The sequence below is a fragment of the Pelobates fuscus genome, chromosome 7 (genome assembly GCF_036172605.1).
Source record: "Pelobates fuscus isolate aPelFus1 chromosome 7, aPelFus1.pri, whole genome shotgun sequence".
Classification (NCBI taxonomy): Eukaryota; Metazoa; Chordata; class Amphibia; order Anura; family Pelobatidae; genus Pelobates; species Pelobates fuscus.
The window spans coordinates 26,063,472-26,084,485 of record NC_086323.1 but is presented as its reverse complement, the minus strand read 5'-3'; the positions used below and the strand labels follow the sequence as shown (position 1 = coordinate 26,084,485).

The window sequence follows — 21,014 nt, the reverse complement described above, 5'->3', positions numbered from 1 at the left end:
TCTATTCTTGCGGTTATAAAATAGAATCATTCTGCCTTCAACGGTTTTTCTTGGATGTTTCTAAAATTCCCTATGAGCACTTTGACTTTAAGGTCCTTGATTGAGTGGTCAGGCTGGGTAAATTGGTGTCCCACGGTAGTGCAATAAGATTCTTTATGGTGTTTAATAGAGTGTCTGTGCATCTTCGTGCTGCCATTTAATTGCTGGGTGGTTTCCCCAATGTAGCATTTGCATCATATATACCCCCATTGCTATATAGGATTATGATGCTGCTATATGCTATAGATCTATCTCAAGGTGTCAGACTAGATTTATCCATAATATGTGGGCAATGTACTCCATTGCACTAAATCTGGTCCTTATCCATGAATTTTCTAACCTCCAGACTTCAAAATTACTTGCAATTGTTGCTTGCAATTTGGTTGGTAAATCAATTTTCAGCATTCTGTATTAAGAGCAACTCCCTTTACACACCTGCTTGTATTTTTAGACTTGTGATAACGCATACACACATTAAAAGTTCTGCCCTTTTAACAAACAAGTACCGTTATATAAAATACATACATACAAAACAGCATTAACCTCTTAAGGACCAAACTTCTGGAATAAAAGGGAATCATGACATGTCACACATGTCATGTGTCCTTAAGGGGTTAAAGGGACACTATAGTCACCTGAACAACTTTAGCTTAATGAAGCAGTTTTGGTGTATAGAACATGCCCCTGCAGCCTCACTGCTGAATCCTCTGCTATTTCGGAGTTAAATCCCTTTGTTTATGAATCCTAGTCACACCTCCCTGCATGTGACTTGCACAGCCTTCCATAAACACTTCCTGTAAAGAGAGCCCTATTATTGCAAGTTCTGTTTAATTAAGATTTTCTTATCCCCTGCTATGTTAATAGCTTGCTAGACCCTGCAAGAGCCTCCTGTATGTGATTAAAGTTCAATTTAGAGATTGAGATACAATTATTTAAGGTAAATTACATCTGTTTCAAAGTGAAGCCAGTTTTTTTTTCCTGCAGGCTCTGTCAATCATAGCCAGGGGAGGTGTGGCTAGGGCTGCATAAACAGAACCAAAGTGATTTAACTCCTAAATGACACTGAATTGAGCAGTGAAATTGCAGGGGAATGATCTATACACTAAAACTGCTTTATTTAGCTAAAGTTATTTAGGTGACTATAGTGTTCCTTTAATACTAATTCACATTTAAAAAAATATATATATATATTTTTTAAAGGAACACTATAGGCACCCAGACCACGTCATCTCATTCAAAGTGTCTGCCTGACAGTCCCCTTAATCCGGCAGCTGCAAACATTGTAGTTTTAGAGAAACTAGTGTTTTTATTGCAGAGTTAAGACTGCCTCTAGTGGCTGGCTACCAGACAGCCACTATAGACTCTCCTGCTGTTTCAAGAAGTTTGACTCCGTGAAAAGAAGACTTTGCAGCGTGCTGAAAAACTCCATATGTGTTCCTTTAAAGTCATTCCTATGGGAAAGGTCTAATGCATGCACAGCACTCACCGTAAATGTGCTTTAGGTTCCCTCTCCTCTCAATGACTGAGGAGACTGAGGCACAGAGGAACCTAGAATAAGGTGAGTTTTTAAAGAGATTTTAACCCTTTAAATTGTGCAGGGGCAGAGGGACACTTTAGAGTTGGGAATACAGCTTTGCATTCGTAACACCATAGTGTTCCTTTAAGGGAAGAACGAGTGATAACTCCATTTTGTCATGGACACATTCCCCCTTACAGTGTAATTTTACTCCACAAGTTCCACTCAGCACTGCAACCCATTCTTGATACAGATCACATTTTAACTTATTCCCGTCACAGGAACATTCAGGTTTAAGAAGAAAACTTTTTTTTTTATTAATGAAATAAAATGATATTGATTTGCCATCAATTCTTAGATTATCACTATAATTTCTAGATTAAAAGAAAAAATTTAAAATATAAACAAGCCATCTCAAATAAGGATAGTAGCAGGAGCGAAGGATTGACATTAAACTGGTGTAACTTGTGAAGCAAAATTCATAGATATGATTGGAGAACATTAACTTAACCTTAAGCAATAAAATACAAACGTTATCACTATGATAAAAGATATATTCAATACAAAAGAAGAGGTTACTGCTTAGTGTACCTGTTATGACAAACATATTCAGGTTCATTCACTAAAGTTGCAACTGTGGATAAACAAAACGTCAAAATTAAAAGGACACCCCACTGCCCAAATAAATTTAAAAAAATAAAATCAAATCATGATTTAGTAGATAGTGCCCCCAAAGAAAACATGCATACATTTAATTATGCATTTCTTCACTGGGAGGATATATAAAAACAGCCGATCCCTTGTCTGCATAATTTGCAAGCCCTTTGCTTCTAACCCAGACTTTCTGTGACTGTCCAATCACAAACTTCCAAATGCATCTGAATGAGTCTTTGCAAGGCAGGTGCTCTGAGTAATTGCTGCCTCTAGAGTTTAGCTCGACTGAGCTAATCAAACCAGGAAGTAACAGGACCTGTTGTCTGACTGACAAGGTTCATTTATAAACGTGCATATTTCTATTTGAAACCCGCACTTTTTTTAAAATCAAATGAAAAGGAAGACAGGAGTGTAGAGTGTCCCTTTAACCCCTTAAGGACACATGACATGTGTGACATGTCATGATTCCCTTTCATTCTAGAAGTTTGGTCCTTAAGGGGTTAAAGTAAATTTTAAAAAAATAAATAAAAAGTCTGCAGCACTTAGTCTGGACAGGAAAGTCTGGACAGGAATCTGAGTGGCTGCCCGTAGAGGTCTTACTAGGCAGCTTTATAAACACAACCTTCTCAAAAAAGGCAGTGCTTACATTGAAAGGCTTATACAAGTGATAAAGAGGGAGCCAATATGGAAGCATTCCCATTGCAGGATAGAGCCATGCACAGGTGTGGTTTTCTAAATTTAAAGGAACATTATAGTGTTAGGAACACAAACATGTATTCCTGACACTATGGTATTAAACCCACTACTTAGGTCCCCTACCCGCCCCCCTCCCCCTGCCCCTTGTCAGAGAGGTGAAAAGGTGTTTAAACTCACCTTTTCTCCCACGCCGCACTGATCTTGCTGCAGCTGGCCTCACCTCCATGGCAGAGACTAACTTTATGATATCAGCCAATCCAATGTTTTCCCATAGGAAAGCATTGAAAGGCTATTGTGCATGAGCAGCAAAAGGTCTCCTCATAGAGATCTCTATGGAGGACGTTCAGCTCCTCCATGCAGGGTGTGAGTTAATGTAAACTTCACACCCTCACAAAGAGCATTGCAGGAAGTGAAAATGGAAGTGACTTTTAAAGTTTTATCTAGAACGGGGAGATTTAGTGTATACATTTTGGGGGAACATACTGTTGCGTCAAATACTGGGTGTGAAGGATTTCACTTTGGAAGCATACACTTGCCGCTCCCTAAAAAGACAGTGCCCATTTTATCTATACATTGTGCTCGCTCACCTAATAGACAGCAGCAAGAAAAGAGATGGTATGTAAATACCTTCCTCAATATATTGAGGGATAGCAAAGAAAGCAGGCCTTTCTCTATGATGAAAAACTAATGCTAGGGATGGCTATAGCAGAAATGGCAGCATAGCAAGTTAAATTGTCGCATTGATTTTCATGTACAGAAATGATTAAAGGGACACTATAGGCACCCAGACAACTTCAGCTCATTGAAGTGGTCTGGGTACAGTGTCCCTATTGCACTTAGTGCAGCAATATAAAATATTGCAGTTTTAGAGACGCTCCAATGTTTACATTGCAGCTCTAAGTCAGCCTCTTAGGACATCCAGCATCCGCTATTTCCCCATTCAATGCTTTTCTATGGGGAGGCCTAATGCACGTAAGCCACGCATGCGTGTTAGTGCCCCCTTGTCAAGTGAGGGATAGGGGAGGCAGAGAGAGCTATAGTGCCAGGACTACAGCTTTGTATTCCTAGCACTATAGAATCCTTTTAAAGAGCATTGGTAGTTATGTATAAATAGGTCATATTTGTCTTTTATGCACATAAACCATTTTATGTAAAAAAAAAAAAAAACACGTTACTCGGTCCTTCATACATGGATTTCGTTTTTTGTAACCATTTCTGTAGTGCACATAATCCATCTTCCTGACAACTTTTTTTTGGTATAAAATTTTCCCTTTATTAGACATTAATTTGCTTTGATCACATGTGAATTTCCAAGACATCACAACACAGCCAAATGGACCTTTTCCTAGGATAGCATCTTTAGCACTTCAGGAAAAGCTTAGAAGTGACAGAGACACTTTAATAAATAAACCCCCCCCCCCCCCCCCCCCCCGCCATTTGCATTTATTTATATTGATCGTCTTATCTTCCTTATACCATATCTCAATGTGCCATTCTCCTGTGTCCATGATGTGAGCATCATCGTGGGATACTTTTGACTAAGTAAATTACATTTGCAACTAAATAGGAAAGAAAGTCTGAAAATGTGGTCCCACTACTTTAGCTGATGTTTAAAAAACAAAAACAAAAAACAAAAAAACAGGCAGAATAGAAATAGATAAGACCAATAGACAGACAGAACAAGAGAAATAGAGAGCGTGAGAGAGAGAGAAAGAGATATAAAAATAAGGGGTATACAAAATGTAACCGTGTAATCAAATAATAAAAAGTTGGAACTAACATTTCTGTTCTAGCACAGCTCTCCAAAGTGTGTGAGATTAACAGAGAGACAAGCAAAATGCAGGGGAGAATAATAACCCCAAAACACACAAAAACACAGAGATCCCAGTCTCACTTCCACTAATATTAGTCATTTCTTAGAATCCGACTCACATGAAAACTATATTTAAGAAAAACAACGAAACTACTACACAGTGGGAAAGTTCTGTTATTTTCCTGGTGACAGCCAGCTAAAAACAAACCTTCCCAATAAAAGATTAAGCATTAACCCAACGGCTCAGGTATTTAACACTATGACACAACACTGCTCCAAGAATCCAAGAAAGCAAAATGAACAATCAGCAGGAAAAACAAAACTGCTTTATACACCACAGAATGAACAGTAACCCAAATTTCTATATAGAGGCCAACGCAGCTTATTTGGGGGTGAAATTATCCAATTCTGGTCCAGTAACAGCTTTCAATTTTAAAATGAACAGTTTAGTGACTAAATAGACCTCAAGGTGTTAAAACACTCTGCTTGACACGCTTTTGGATCAATAATCAATGTATTCAATATCCCACAACATTCTGCGTCCACATAAGGTTTTAATAGCTAAACCAATAGTGGTTTTAGGACTGCCACTCCCACAATGCTTTGCCAACCATCCAGACATATGTAGAACACCTAGCAAGTTATGACAGAACATCAGCCACAGTAAAACCGAATTCTACAACAGCTTTCCAGCAAGTCAACCTTAGCAGAATTACAACTCCCACAATGCACTGCAATGCTTATAGCTGTACAACAATAAACAAGCCAGCACTCACCCAGAACAGGAAGAGGAGAGCTCTAGTGCAGGTTTCCAAGAATGAGCTAGCGGTGAGTGAAAAGAATAGTGACAGCTACCCAGCACAAGGAATGATGCTAGATCGTCTGCTTGTGTCTATGAATCATTAGATAAGAAACGCTCTGCAGATCTTATCCGAGGGAAGCACTGCAGACAGATACCCAATGACTAGCTCTACTGGATCACACTTGCTTGGACTAAATGATGCCAGTAGAGACAGGGAAGGTTTCCACATAAATAAATACATCATAAATGGATACTGACTGAGCATGCCATGGTTTACCTCCATGTATTTATAAAATCATATGTAGTTACTCATAGGAATCCTGGATTTCCATAGAAAAGGCTTCTTATGTATTCATGTAAGCGACTGCAGCATGACCGCCGCATTACTAAAAAGGTCACCGTACACATATAAAATCCATTCCCTACGTTTCTGTTTTATGAGCATTTAAGAACAGCCCCACAGCAAGATCATTTCTCTGCTGCAACATAAAATCAGGGGGAGTGGAAAAAAAACTAGCAGTGCATATAGCTGGTCATGCGGGTATACAGGCAACATTCTTCTACATTAAGAATCCTGTTTATAACCCAATGCCCTCGGCATCAAGGTATAAATGCATCATGGCAGACGCTGTATCGGAGTATTCGATGCACTAAGCAGCCCACAGCAGAGGTACACTCCTTGAATCCAATTTTATAATCCAATGTCAATTTTGGATATGTGATGAATGGAAATGATGCCAGCTATAGATGAAATAAACCGTTACTGGTTGGGGGTTTATGGGATACGCTCAGGCTCCAATAAAAGGATAAAATCAGCCTTATAGGGCGAGCCATTTCCAGGTCTGGACAAAGCTTGCTGGAAATAGTTGGTAGCCCAGTTGAAAACCTGAACTGTAGGTAGAGTATCTTTTTTTATATCCGTTGCACATTTTTCAAAGGAATACTTCAAGCGCCATAACCACTACAGTGTGCTGTAGTAGTTATGGTGCCAGGAGTGCCTTGGAGCCCTGTAAGTAGTCAACGTTTTAAACCAGCTTGACTTCTTAACAGAGGTCCTGAGTGCCACTCCTTACCTCCACTACAACCTGCGCTCTTGCTGAAAGCTCTCTGAGCTAAGCCCTGTGGGTAAAGGGCTAAGCTCTCCAGACTGCTCACAGCGAATGAGCCAAGACAGGTGCCTAAGCAGGAACTTCTGGTTCTACTTGCAGCTGAGAGGAGGCGGGGAACGGTGCCTGACAGACCCCAGGTAAGAAGTGAAGCCATTCTAAAAACTGTTTGACTACCTTCAATGGAGGATCCAGGGTTTTCCTAGCACCATAACGTTAATGCATTATCTATAGAATACATTAAAAAATTGCAGTCAGAGATAGAGGGAAGAGTGAAAGACAATAGGAGCACATGAAAAGAGCTTTGTTGGAGTTGGCCTCCTAAAATCTTCTTGCTAGTCTTTTTGGGATGTTTTGGAGAAAATGATTGAAACAAAGTCTGACAAAGCGAAATCTTTAGAAGATGTTGGAGATTTTCTCCTCTATCAGCGAGTATTCAAAGTGGTGGCTACGCCAATGTCCACGTCCTGCGAGGACTAGAACTCAGATGCTGTGGTACTTTAACAGCTGATTAAAACATGCAGACCACAAAAAGGGTTAATACAACATCCATGACCACTTCTGTTTTTAGACGCGGTCATGGCAGAAGGAATCTGTATGTGCAGGGTTTCAGCATGATACAGATACAGAGTAATCTGCACTTTTATGCCAAGGGCTAGTTACCACACTGCCACAGACGTTATCAGCTTCTACTCTTGAAAGCAGCATGCATGCAGTGGAAGCTTCAATCTCAGTATTTTATTTAACCTGCCCCTTGTCCACCCCTTCTTCCCCCACTCCTTCCATCCTTCCCCGGCTCAGAAGCATTTGATTGGTCCTCAGAGTGACGTGGAGCAAGGTACAAAAAGGGTTATAGTGACCCTTTAATTAGAAGAATGGACGTAAATTGTATAATGCCGTTATGGTAAAAGAAGAGACCAACGGCTGAAAGACAAGGTTGTAGAGGAAGTAGACACACACTGGATTATTCTGCATATAAAAGGTTGTAGAGGAAGACAATGCAGTAATATGCAGCCATCTATAAGAGCCAAGAGGAGACAAACCAATGGCACATTCTATGGGTACCTATGGAGATTGCTGCACTTTTACACTGTACCCGCTTTTCTAATGATGACTGTTTTAAAACATCGCCTTTTGTGTCTGCACAGGGCACAGCAGGGAGGACAGGAAACAGATGGAAATCGTTTATGTTTAAGACAGGAAGACTTTACTTTGGTCTACACCTCCAGTCTTTATCAGGACAAACCTGAAAACAACTGAAATGTGCAACTTGACTCTAAAATACAAGAAATAATATGCAGATTGTGATTTCATAATAAGTCCATCTCTCGCCTCCCTTTTTGTAGGATTACTATTGCTGAAATCAATCTTTTGCTTTAAAGTATTTTTACTTATGTCAGAAGTTCTTAACTTTTTGCAAAGTGAGCACAGTGACCCATTACTCATTCTATAATGGACATTAAAATAAAGCTTCAAACAAAATTACTTTTGTAATATTTGCATTTTGGGTGATCCGTAGTTTGTCCAAACGCCTAAACCCTATATGGACAAATCGCAAAAATAAAAGGAGAAGCAGCAGAATGTCACATAGAATATACAAATATATAAATACAGATTTTTCTTTTAGATTTTTTTTTTTTTTTTACAGATCCTTCTCTTTTTCCTTCCTTTGGTTATTTCTTCTCACTTAATCTATGAGAAAAAAGTACCTATCAGTGTCCTGAAAAATATATACATGTACACGGATTGGGCAATATTTGCGCCATTTTTGATTGGTCACAATAGTTCTTCTCATAGCGATCGCATAAATGAAATAAGTCAGAACTGAGACGCCACTTTGACAAAAACTGAATTTGTTTCACAGAGCATAAATCTGATTAAACTAAATACATTTTGCACAACACCTTGGACTCTTCCTGTAGCAGAGGGGATGGCACCGCTCTGGGAAAGTATCTGATTCTACAATAAGAATTTAGATTTATCGAAAGGCACCTAGAAAGAGCAGATGAAGGGACTCATTGCTGAAGGTGGTTTTGTTCTGATTCACTGTATGCACTTAGTGTCTTCTACTTGTATTGTAATCACAGTGCCGTGAGGCACAGCTGACACTGGTATGTTGGTTCCATTCTCCAAATCCTGTTATGACAAACATTGCTTTAAGCTGTTGTAGGCTTAGAAAAGGTTTACTCAAGCAAACATGCATTTTATCCCTCTCGCTTTGGCTTGCTGATTTGCATAAATACATTTATAAAGAGCCGCTCTGCTTTGGCATGCATTATTAAAAGTAACTATCTTTTAGGCAAAACTGGATACTGGGATGATAAACAGTCCCACAAACCTTGAGAGTGAATAGAAAGCATTCAACAAATGGTCCTACCGTGTTAGAGTACAGACAGGTGGGTTCTCCCCCCCACTAGACATCACAAGCGCTGGGTCCTGCGATCAGGAATTAAATGCCATACTCCATCAAATGGATTAAAACCATTCTATATTTGGACCTAATGTGCAAGGAGGGGGGCCCGAAGAAGGGAAATGCCAACATGTTTCCTATTGTGCAAAGCACTTCCTCCAAATATATACCCAAAACAAAATATACATTCCATATAAAAATATAGAAAATGAAGCCCTGTGCATAAACCGCCAGTTCTCCTGGTAAGCAGCATTAACAGAAGTTTTTTTGTTTTTTTTTTAGTATTGGTCCAATTGCCATGTCGAGGTAAATCACTTCTAACAATTCACTTTAAAGCGTTCAGCTAAAAGGCAAGTATCTCTAATGAGCGCTGTCCCGACCCCATATTTACCCGATTAAAGGTTAATACATTTGTAGGGGTTTATAAGAATAACACTGTCTGTCTCGGAGAGGTTTGCCTTTTAGTTTAAATTGGCGATTAGAGTGACACTAAAAATCCTCCAGTTGTTTAAAAAACGAATAGGGACACACAAAACTAAATTCTGAAATTCACTTTAAATTCCTGGCAATTCTCACATTAGTGAATAACCCTTAAAATGTAAAATAAATAAAATAAAAGCATACACAGCGTTGTATTCCCTGTTTCGTGCTGGTCAGAAAGCAGGAAAACCTCATACAATAAAAAGGCAGTTTATCACATTCATCAAATAAAAAATAAAGTAAAATAAAATTATAAATATAAGAGCAGCGTTTATATAATTTAAAGGAATTTCGTGAAACACCACCTGACGATCTGTAGAACATGAAATCAACCCGACACTGGCTGTGCCAGGCAGAACTATAAAAACATTTGAGGATCTAGGACAGGGATAGGCAACCTTCGGCACTCCAGATGTTATGGACTACATCCCCCATAATGATGGCAAAGCATCATGGTAGGTGTAGTCCAAAACATCTGGAGTGTCCAAGGTTGCCTATGCCTGGTCTAGAAGGTAATCTTGTTTGTAATCAATGTGAGAAACAAAAAAAATAAAAAAATCAGAAAACAAAAGAAAACTGAAAGCTATTAGTAAAACATTACAGCATTACATGGGCGGCGGGGATCATGTTCATTAATGTGAAAAATCGCAAGAAGCAAAGAGAATGGAAAACAAGTGATAAACATGGGTACTATACTAACTATACCTATGTCCCACCCACTTAACGACCGCTTTACATAATACGCACGGTATCTCGAACACATTGCAGGTTGTGATGACAGCTTAGTTGTCCATTAATGGGTTAATAGGTCGCACTAGGGGGCGGTTCACGCCTGGGAGCATTGCTAACTTTAATTAACATTGGCAAGTCGGAGAAGAATTCGGTGTATATGTGTATTTTGGCAAATTTTTATCAAACAGCTGACGGGTCAAGCACTGACACTTTTTTGTCCCCTTTCCATATGCCCCTTGTATTGCAATGATTATAGTCCCGGCTTCGCCATTTGCCTTCCTAGCAACTGATCCCAATACCTGGGCGCCGCCATTTTGTTCTGCTCTCTCCATGTTGGCTGCAGTTTGCCCTTCTCTGGGATTCTTTTGACTGATGGATTGTGGGTAAACTCGATTCGCAACTGAAATGGAACTTTGCTTAAGCTCCGCCCATTGCAGACATTTGCCATAGATCATGCTTCCCGTGGAAAAAAAGTAAATTAGTTAGAAAACATAAAAAATAAAAAAGTTGAATTTGAAAAAAATTAAAAAATAAAAACAAAGATTAAACAAAGGTACAACATATATATATTTTTTTATAAATTAAAACCTGCAAAATGTCCACTAGTTTTTGTTTTGTTTTTGTACTGTTACTCTTCCCCCAACACTGGCCAGTGGGTTGGGGGTAAAAGTGGCAGGCCAGTGTCACGGTTGTATCATTGGCTCTACCCAGAGTTGGCAGACCCACTAGGAAAGGGGGTACCTGTCCAAATTATTGTCAGGTGAGCCTGGTGTGAATGCAAGCCAAGAAGCCTGCCAATCAAGTAGTGAAGCCAAAATTGGGAAAGTTGGGAGGCATGCAACATGATAGTTAAGAGATCATATAGTTTGTTTTCTTAAATAACCACCTGTACATTTGCTAGCACACTATATAGATAAAATGAGAAAACTATAAAATGGAATGCTATAATCAGATCAAAATGTTTTAGAGTTGCTCAAATGTAGAACAATGCTCTGCCAAGACAACAACATTTTCATAAAACAAAGCGGACAAAAAAAAAAACTAGAAAATATTAAATGTAGAAAAGAGAAATGGCACTTTGTTAACCTACACATATTTAGAAAATTGGGCAGACTAGATGGGCCGAAGGGTTCTTATCTGCCGTCACATTCTATGTTTCTATATATAAACACCAAACAGGTTTAAAGGGATTATCCAAATACCATGAATACACCAGTTTACTGTACTGGTTACAAAATCTGCCCACGTTTGGACAATCCGTAACGGCTGTGAGTAGTGTAGTCCAGAGCTTGGACTGCATCCACAAATTCTTGCTCATCATAGCCACTACAATGAGTGGTAGTGGTTATAGTGCCTATCATATCTCTTTAACATCAATAAATAGGGCAGGGTTTCAATTGACAAGTCCCACTTTCCCACTGTTTGGTCACCTTCGTGCTCATATCCCCTACGAAATAAATTTTAAAAAGAACATGAAATGATGACCCTTTGCGCAATAGTTAATGACGTTTCATATGTAAATATGAGGAAATTACTAATAATTATTCACTTCCCATTTCACAATCCCGTGACACTGAACAGCACACTCAACAGTAGACAGATTCCTCATACGTGAGATTTAAAATATCAAAGAGACGACTGGTCTGAATGTCTTCCATATACAGTCACAGCAAGCCTAGCCCCACTAATAATAGTCAAAGTGTAAATATCAAAAATCTAGCCTTAGGCAGTGTTGGTTCACGGCAATCTACTGTGCAGCCATGCACGAACATTTTAATTAGTCGTTGAGCAGGTATGCAGAGTTTTTTTCTATACTGGCTCATGAAGACGTGAGCCTGGACATTTATCCACAGGCATAAGGCAAAGTTCAAATCTCAAACCCCCGTAGGCAGTGGTTATTCAGGTATTCTCAAAACCTGTCTGGTTGTGAGACCACAGGGTTTATCCAATAAACTGAATTGTCCAAAATTCTAACTGAACTTCAAATTTAAGACCATAATTGCCATATTGGTAAAAAGTTTCCACATCAGCTGTGTTTTCATTTGTACCGTTTTGGCCTGAAATGTGAAACTCACAGCAATTCATATTTTAGCGAATATGCCTCATAAGCTGTGGTGAGTTGACAACCGTCGCACAAAGTTTAAGTAAAAATATTGTTGGCACGTTTTCCAACCTCTCAATATTGAGGACGGTGGTGTGATATTGGGGCAGGTGGAGAAAGGGGCGGGTGATAAGGCACATTACTGACATCTAGAGGGAAGCACACCATTCAAGTGCACTTGGTACCCGGGCAGAGCTGCCAGTAAATGGGCTGCCTCGTGCACACAGAGCAGAGTTGGATCTCTTGTACAGACAAATGGGCTGTATTGGCTTCAAAGAGCGCAACCACATTACATAATCAGGTCTACGCACTTTTGGGGGACATTTTTCTGGTGTCTCGAATTGGGATTGTCCTGCCAAATCTTGGACAGTTTTGGTGTTTGGTACGTGATGAGCGTTTGAATCTCTGCTATTCTGGCATAAATCTTGGAAGTCAGTTGTTAACATAGGACGTATTGTTTTGTAATCAGATTGCTTAAAGGGACACTATAGTCACCTGAACAACTTTAGCCTAATGAAGCAGTTTTGGTGTATAGAACATGCCCCTGCAGCCTCACTGCTCAATCCTCTGCCATTTAGGAATTAAATCCCTTTGTTTATGAACCCTAGTCACACCTTCCTGCATGTGACTTGCACAGCCTTCCATAAACACTTCCTGTAAAGAGAGCCCTATTTAGGCTTTCTTTATTGCAAGTTCTGTTTAATTAAGATTTTTTTTTTATCCCCTGCTATGTTAATAGATTGCTAGACCCTGTAAGAGGCTCCTGTATGTGATTAAAGTTCAACTTAGAGGTTGAGATACAATTATTTAAGGTAAATTACATCTGTTTGAAAGTGAAACCAGTTTTTTTTTTCATGCAGGCTCTGTCAATCATAGCCAGGGGAGGTGTGGCTAGGGCTGCATAAACAGAAACAAAGTGATTTAACTCCTAAATGACAGTGAATTGAGCAGTGAAATTGCAGGGGAATGATCTATACACTTAAACTGCTTTATTTAGCTAAAGTAATTTAGGTGACTATAGTGTTCCTTTAATATTGCAGTGCTGTTATACACGTCATTCAGTATCGCATAGCTGCTGAGGGGCTCCTATTAAAAAGGTCAGCCAGGGGATTTAACCGGAGGCAGTCAATAATGGCCCGTCTGCCGCTACATTACAATCAAGAGAGACCTTGGTCAGTGTTGTTTAGCTAGCCAAGGATAATATAAATACTTTAGTAAAGCAGGAAATTCAAAGTTCAATAGTCCAGTTCTAACCAGTTGAAAAATCAGAAATGTCAGGTTTTTCACCTAAAACAAAATGTTTTTTCTGTACCTTCAGCTATTACTATTTAAATGGAGTCAATATGTTCGATACAGCTTTACTGTGAATACAGCCAGGTTGAGCTGAGTAGGTAGACAGAAGAAGAGAGCAGTATCTCGCTCATATGAGCTTACGATCTAGAGTGTTTAATTGTAAACACAGTTCTAAAAGTACAGCAAAAAAAACATTTATAGAAGAGAGTAAAAAAAATTAAACTGTATATTGGCATTTAAAAAAAAAAAAAAAATCACAGATTGGGCATCACGATATTGTAAACACATTGATTAGTAAGCAGCTTATGCCGACGATATTCCGCATTCTGAGGTTTTAATCTCTCACAACTGCAAATTCTGACCTTTTCTATTTAAAGCAGTTAATGAGGCACACAGCGTGTGGTTACACAAATTGAGCTTTCAAGACAGGCAGCCATCCTTTTCACAATGACATTAAAGAAAGAGAGCTGGATTATTCGCTCTCCAGCTCAACCCCCCTCCAACACTGCAATCTGTACGCGAATGTAACAAGGCCAGCATTAAACGGTGCGAAGGGTTATTATTACTTACAATGCCGCATCCTTCCACAGCCATCCCGATTACAGAGCCCTGCTCATGCAGTGCTAACAAGTCTTCACGAGCCACATGCTTGGCTTTTGACTAGTGTTTGCTTTTTACTTACAAGCTGAAAATATCCAGCTACTTCCTCTGGTCTCCGCTGTCAGGAGCTGCTCACCCTCCTCCTGGCAATGGATTGGCTGAGCATAGTTTACATGTCTAAAAGGCGTGTGCATATTGGTGTGCTCCAAGTCACGTGATGCCACGTACTATTTAGCAATACACTGGGGGAACATGCCAGATCCCATTCACATCACGCTCAGTTTGGCAATTAATCTGGAGCGGATATCACAGAAAACAAATATTTTTTACAGTTTTGTTTTCAAAGGAACAGTCTGGATATTAGCACACCAACGCTTTAAAAAATAAAAAAACAAACTGTAGACCAGGAGAAATAAAAAATACAATAAGAATTAAATTAAATGAAACCACACGGGGCAGGAAAGAAGGGTTAAAGGCTTACAGACTTCCTATTCACAGGATAACAGGGGGAAAAAAGAAATCAAAGCCTGACCTTTAGTGCAAGCACCCTTGGAATTCCATGCAGTGATCGCAACAAGCTGAATCTCTCAGTTCTGTATCAGCGTGGATTGCCCTACAAACCCTCAATTGAGATGGGCTTACTATGCTGGAATACCACATTAGAATGACAGCATAGTTCTTAAAGGGTTAAAGAGGGATGGAGTTACATGAGGTCATTACTAGTTACAGTTCACTGATTGGCTGTGCCTCAGGTAAGCAATTCATCACACAACTTGTTTTCTCAAATCCTCCCCCCTCACTCAGATGCCAAAAGAGAACAGTTTTCCCACACCTTAGACAACTCTCTACCTACTACTTGACAGGTTACTGATCATCTATGTCCTGCAGATACAGGTTAATGTACTCCGACAGATCACTTGGGAATTCTGGGACTTCACCAATGAGCAGGTAGTCTCACTAGGTAATGTATTTTCACAAGTAGATAGAGCTTCCGTTGAATGTTATTGTTTAGGATTTCACAAGAATCCTAGACTGACAAACAAATCACAAAAGTAATAATTAACCTATGCCCAAGCAAACAACATTCACAAATTGAAGGAGGGAGGTTTCAAATGACAACATAACACTCCCCGCAGTCAGTCAGTCTGCAATCTGGACTCAAGACCGGTTAACAGCATGACACTGAATGCTCATTACCTGCAGCAGAGTTCTAACCTCTTTTTGAACTGTACCGATTTCACTTTGAATCTGGGCCAACTTTTCCACAATTGTTTCTACCTTCTTCGTCACATGGCGTAATCCTGTCCTTGTCCATGGTCCAATCAAATGTGTCTCATAGAGAAGCATTGTTGGAACAGTGAAAGCTACACTGCGCATGCACGCAGACAAGCAGCAAGATGGGAAGAATGACAGCTCATCTCACCAAGCCCACCCACCTCCCAATCGCTGTGGAGGGGAAGGAGGGAGAGCTGTACAGAGGGTGGTGGACAAGAGGAGGAGGAAAGACTAATATCAAGGAGGGAAAGTAGAATATTAGAGTGAGTCGTTCTTAGAACTGCCTGCGCAGGCTGCGCACACACCGTTCAAACAGGCTTCTCTTTGCAGGCGCACTCAGTATGTGTTGACAGATTTATTTATTTTTTTGCACAGGATTCACTCTGGGTTGACCAAGTCACGTGTGCCGAAATTGTAACTACACTCAAAGTCACTAGTATCTCTGGATAGACTGCATTTCAAGATGAAAAACTTGCACAACATCTAAAACCAGAAGTGGTCGCGGTGGTTGGAGTAATCCTTTAACAACATACATTCTAGTAAATAATGCTCCTTTTCGCAGCCCGTCTTTTTAAAGTTCAGTCTACTAACAATTAACAGTTATCTATTGTAGTATACATTTGGTCATTAAAATGTTTTATTAAAGGGACATTATAGTCACCAGAACATCTACAGTTTAATGTAGTTGTTCTGGTGTGTATAGCATGTCCCTACAAGCTTTTTAATGTAAACACTGCCTTTTCATTGCAGCCCATTGCAGACGGCCACTAGAGGCGCTTCCCGAGTAAGTGCTACGTTGAGCGTCTCCACGCTCTGGATGGAGGTGCTGAATGTTTTTCATTGAGATGCATTGATTCAATGCATCTCTATGAGGAGATGCGGACAGGTGCACTGCTGCGTTTTGCCATGCCTGCACATTAGCCTCACCATGCTTTCCTATGGGAAAGCATTGGATTGGCTGAGATAACCAGTTTTGATCATTTCAGCCAACGAGGAGCCAGCCTCAGTGTACCTGCGAGGCCACCTAAAATTACACTATAAAACACATATGTTTGCATTCCTGACACGATAGTGTTCTTTTAAGAGTTTGAAGAAGATAAATTTCACACACAAAAAATATTTTGAAATAACTACTTTATAATATGTAATAGGAGTTCTTAGTATCAGCACTGTGTATCTTAACGGCACACCAAGTGCCATAGCAACTACAACTGCTTTGTTTCAATTAGTCCTTGGGTGTATTTCCTGTTAAACTGCTCAATGCAGGGGGTGCTACATTTGACCTGAGGAGACAACGTCTACTGTGAGCACAGAAAATTCCAAGTCTATTCTATCACTTGGCATTCGACTTTCCGATTTCATCGCTGTAGTGGTGATTGGAGCAGGAGTCCATCACACAGTAAACATTTACGCAGTTTGACACATACCTGGTTCTGTCAGATGCCTGTAGTCCTACCTGTATACAGCGATACACTATTATTATTACTGGCATTTATATTATTATTTATATAGCGCCATCAAATTCCGTAGTGCTGTATGATGGGTGGACTAACATACATGTAACTATAACCAGACAACTGGACGTACAGGAACAGAGAGGAGGAGGAAGGCCCTGCGCCGTGAGCTTACATTCTAGACAAACAGATTCCGTAGCACTTTACAATATTATAAAAGGGAGAGATTTAACAATAAATGAGACAATGCCAAAAAACTTACAGGAACGGTAGGTTGAAGAGGATCCTGCTCAAACGGGCTTACAGTCTATAGGAGGTGGGGTATAAAACACCGTAGGACAGGAGTTAGGAATCAAACAAGGTGGAGTGAAGCAGAGCTGGAGGAGAGAGTAGAGTGCTGCCCTTTAGGAGAGAGCAAGGAACAGGTATGTGAGGTAGAGGTTACTCTGGAAGGCCATACGTTTTCCTTAAGAGATTGATTTTAAGGCACTTCTTAAACGATTGAAGACTAGGAGAGAGTCTGATGGCGGTAGGCAGGCTATTCCATAGGAAGGGAGCCACCCATGAGAAGTCCTGCAAGCGTGAGTTGGCCGTACTTGTGCGGGCAGCGGAAATGAGAAGGTCATGGCCAAAGTGGAGAGACAGAGAAGGGGCATACCTATGGATCTGTTAAGAGATATAAGAGGGTCTTGAATTGGTCAGTGCTTTAGAGGTATGGATTAGTACTTTGAATTGACTCCTATAGGATACAGGAAGCTAATGTAAGGACTGACAGAGGGGTGAGGTGTGGGAGGACCGACTAGAGAGCAAAAACAGTCTGGCGGCGGCATTCATTACAGACTGCAGCGGGGCAATGCGGCTTCTGGGAAGACCAATTAGGAGAGTGTTACAATAATCCATGCGAGAGATTACTAGAGCATGGACAAGCTCCTTAGTAGTATCTTGCGTAAGAAAGACGCGGAATGCGGGCAACTTTTTTAAGGTGAAATAGACAGGATGTGAGGCTCAAAGGTAAGGCCAAAGTCAAGTACAACGCCAAGACAGTGCGCTTGCAAAGATGGGCTGTAGTGTGTACCACTAACTTGAAAGGAGAGAGAAAGAGGAGGATCAGTATTAGAAGAAGGGAAGACAGGGAGCTCAGTTTTAGAGAGATTTAGTTTCAGAAAGCGGGAGGACATCCAGTCAGAGATGGAAGAAAGGCAATTGGTGACATAGGAAAGCAGGGGAAGATAAATACCTGGGTGTCATCAGCGTACAAATGGTAGTGGAATCCAAACAAATTAATGAGTTTGCCAAGGGAGGCAATATAAAGAGAGCACAAAAGGGGATGAAGAATTGGACATTGAGGGACTCTGAGACAGAACGAGGGGAGGAGGTGTCATTGGAAAAGGAGACATTGAATGAGTGTTGGAGAGATACGAAGAGAACCATGAGAGAGGGCTGTGTCTCATAGATCAAGAATTTGAAGAGTTAACAGACGGAGGTCATGATCAACAGTGTCAAAGGCAGCAGAGAGGTCAAGAAGAATTAGTATGGAGTAGTGGCCTTTGGATTTAGCCAAAATTAGATCAGAGAGCGGTCTCTGTGGAGTGGAGGTGGCAGAATCCAGACTGAGGAGGGTCGAGGAGAGAGTTGGAATTAAAGGACCACTCTAGGCACCCAGACCACTTCAGCTTAATGAGAAACTGCTATGTTTATCAATTAGTTAAGCCTTCCCCTTTTTCCTCTAGTGGCTGTCTCACTGACAGCCGCTAGAGGCGCTTGAAAATCACAGTGAGAGCACGCAAGCGTCCATAGGAAAGCATTATGAATGCTTTCCTATGCGACCGGCTGAATGCGCGCGCAGCTCTTGCCGCGCGTGCGCATTCAGCCAACGGGGAGGAACGGAGGCGGAGAGGAGGAGGAGAGCTCCCCGCCCAGCGCTGGAAAAAGGTAAGTTTTAACCCTTTTCCCCTTTCCAGAGCCGGGCGGGAGGGGGTCCCTGAGGGTGGGGGCACCCTCAGGGCACTCTAGTGCCAGGAAAACGAGTATGCTTTCCTGGCACTAGAGTGGTCCTTTAAGGAACAAGTCAGATGGGTAAAGACAAGTCTTTCCAGAAGCTCTGAGGAAAAAAGCAACAGAGATATGGGACGATAGCTTGAAAGGGAAGCTGGGTCAAGAGATGGCTTTTTTTTAGGAAGGGTACAGTAGCATGCTTAAGGGGTGCAGGGACAACACCAGAAGAAAGAGCAGTAAAAGATGAGCAGTTGAAGGTGAGGCGGGACGGGATTAAGGGGACATGTGGTGGGACAAGAGGAAAGGAGAAGTGCAGCCACCCCCTGTTCAGTAGCTGGAGAGAAGGCTTGAAGGCAAGTGTGGTTGAGATAGAGAGGAGTGAAGGAGGGAGAATTAATTCCTTAACTGTTTAATCTTGTCAGTAAAGGAACATGCAAAGCCATCAGCTGAAAGATTCATTTGGGGGGGCTGGCCACAGCAGGGCGAAGAAGAGAGTAAAAAGGTATTAAAGGACCACTATAGTGCCAGGAAAACAAACTATTTCCTGTCACTATAGGGTCTTTAGGTCCCCCCCACCCTCAGGGTCCCACTCCCGCTGGGCTGAAGGTGGTTGAAGGGGTTAAACACCTACCTTTCTCCAGTGCCGGGCTCCCTCAGCGCTGGAGAACTCTCCTCCCTCTGCCGACGTCAGCGCCAGCCGCGCGCGCATTCAAACAGTCCATAGAAAAGCATTTCTCAATGCTTTCCTATGGACGTCCAGCGTCTTCTCACTGTGATTTTCACAGTGAGAAGCACGGAAGCGCCTCTAGCGGCTGTCAGTGAGACAGCCCCTAGAGGCTGGATTAACCCTCAGTGAAACATAGCAGTTTCTATTGTTCAGTGTATTGAATACACTGTTACTGTGTGCACCCACATGCTGTGTTAATGTGTATTCAGTTTTTTACTCTATAGACGGAACCTTGGGAAGATATCAATGTTTCTGGGGGGGGCGGGGGGGAGGTATTTAGTGACGCACAAGGAGTTTGTACCGGCTAGGACAAGAAGGTAGGGTAAAGTTGAGAAGTGGGGGGGGGGGAGAGGGAACTGGAGCACAGGTGAGGGGGGCAGTGGGAGGAGAATATTTGGTGTAAAGGTAAAATTAACAGGCGGAGGCAGGAGGCAGACTGCAGACAGGTGAAAGGAGACCCCAGGGGGGCTGTCATTGGGCTATTCTATTCTATTATATTATAGTATCAGCCAGGCAGGGCTGTGTCATTCAGTGAGGACACTGATATCTGCCTTTAGGACCCAGCTATTGTGGGCTACAGATCCCCCATTAAATGCTGGGGGGACATGTTTAATGAATGTCTGGTAGCAATGTAACACCAATTACAAATCCATGTTCACCGCTGGGATACTCTGCTCAGAAATCTATACTGACAAGTGAGTGCCCCACTAACAGAGGGTAACAGTGGGTATCCAGACAATGACAGTCTCAATGACAATCTCAATGACAATCTCACCATCCTACTCTGTTTCAGGCAAGCTGTGTGATACCACTCTCTGTCAGAAGACATTTGAACCCTATGAAATGTTTAGAATAAAAAGCCTGTACAAAGCAAGCTTCACTTTTTTTATTCAGAAATTGAAATGTATTTTGTCCAAGCACAATTATGGGTTTATCATATTAACCCCTTAAGGACACATGACATGTGTGACATGTCATGGTTCCTTTTTATTCCAGAAGTTTGGTCCTTAAGGGGTTAAAAAATCACCATTCATTTGAAATGGTAATTAAAAATGGATGAGAATGTGTCTGAGTATATTCCAGTTTGGCTATTTTACCCTCGATGTTGCGCTTCATTCAGTTCTTCACTTTTCACAGTTTACAGAATTAACTCATAAGCTACTAACCCACGCCAAGAGCAGGAGGGATACTTAAAGGACCACTATAGTGCTGCACCACTCCCACCGGGCTGCAGGGGGAGCAAGGGGGTTAAAAACTTACCTTTCTCTGAAACTGCTATGTTTACAGCTGCAGGGTTAACCCTAGATGTACCTGGCACCCA

At 41.2% G+C, this 21,014-nt stretch overlaps 1 protein-coding gene across 3 annotated transcripts in view; it reads right to left on the bottom strand.

Annotated features, from left to right (window-relative positions):
• OSBPL9 (oxysterol binding protein like 9) overlaps positions 1–21,014 on the bottom strand; it is a 95,701-nt gene that overhangs the window by 55,890 nt on the left and 18,797 nt on the right. Inside the window, exon 1 of one of the 3 annotated variants that reach the window (XM_063427810.1) lies at positions 14,213–14,315. The exons of the other annotated variants lie outside the window; for them this stretch is intronic. Within the exon in view, the coding sequence (XP_063283880.1) occupies positions 14,213–14,236 (24 nt within the window). The 5' untranslated portion in view covers positions 14,237–14,315. Of the gene's footprint in view, positions 1–14,212; positions 14,316–21,014 lie in introns of those variants that run through there. 3 annotated transcript variants of the gene reach the window in all.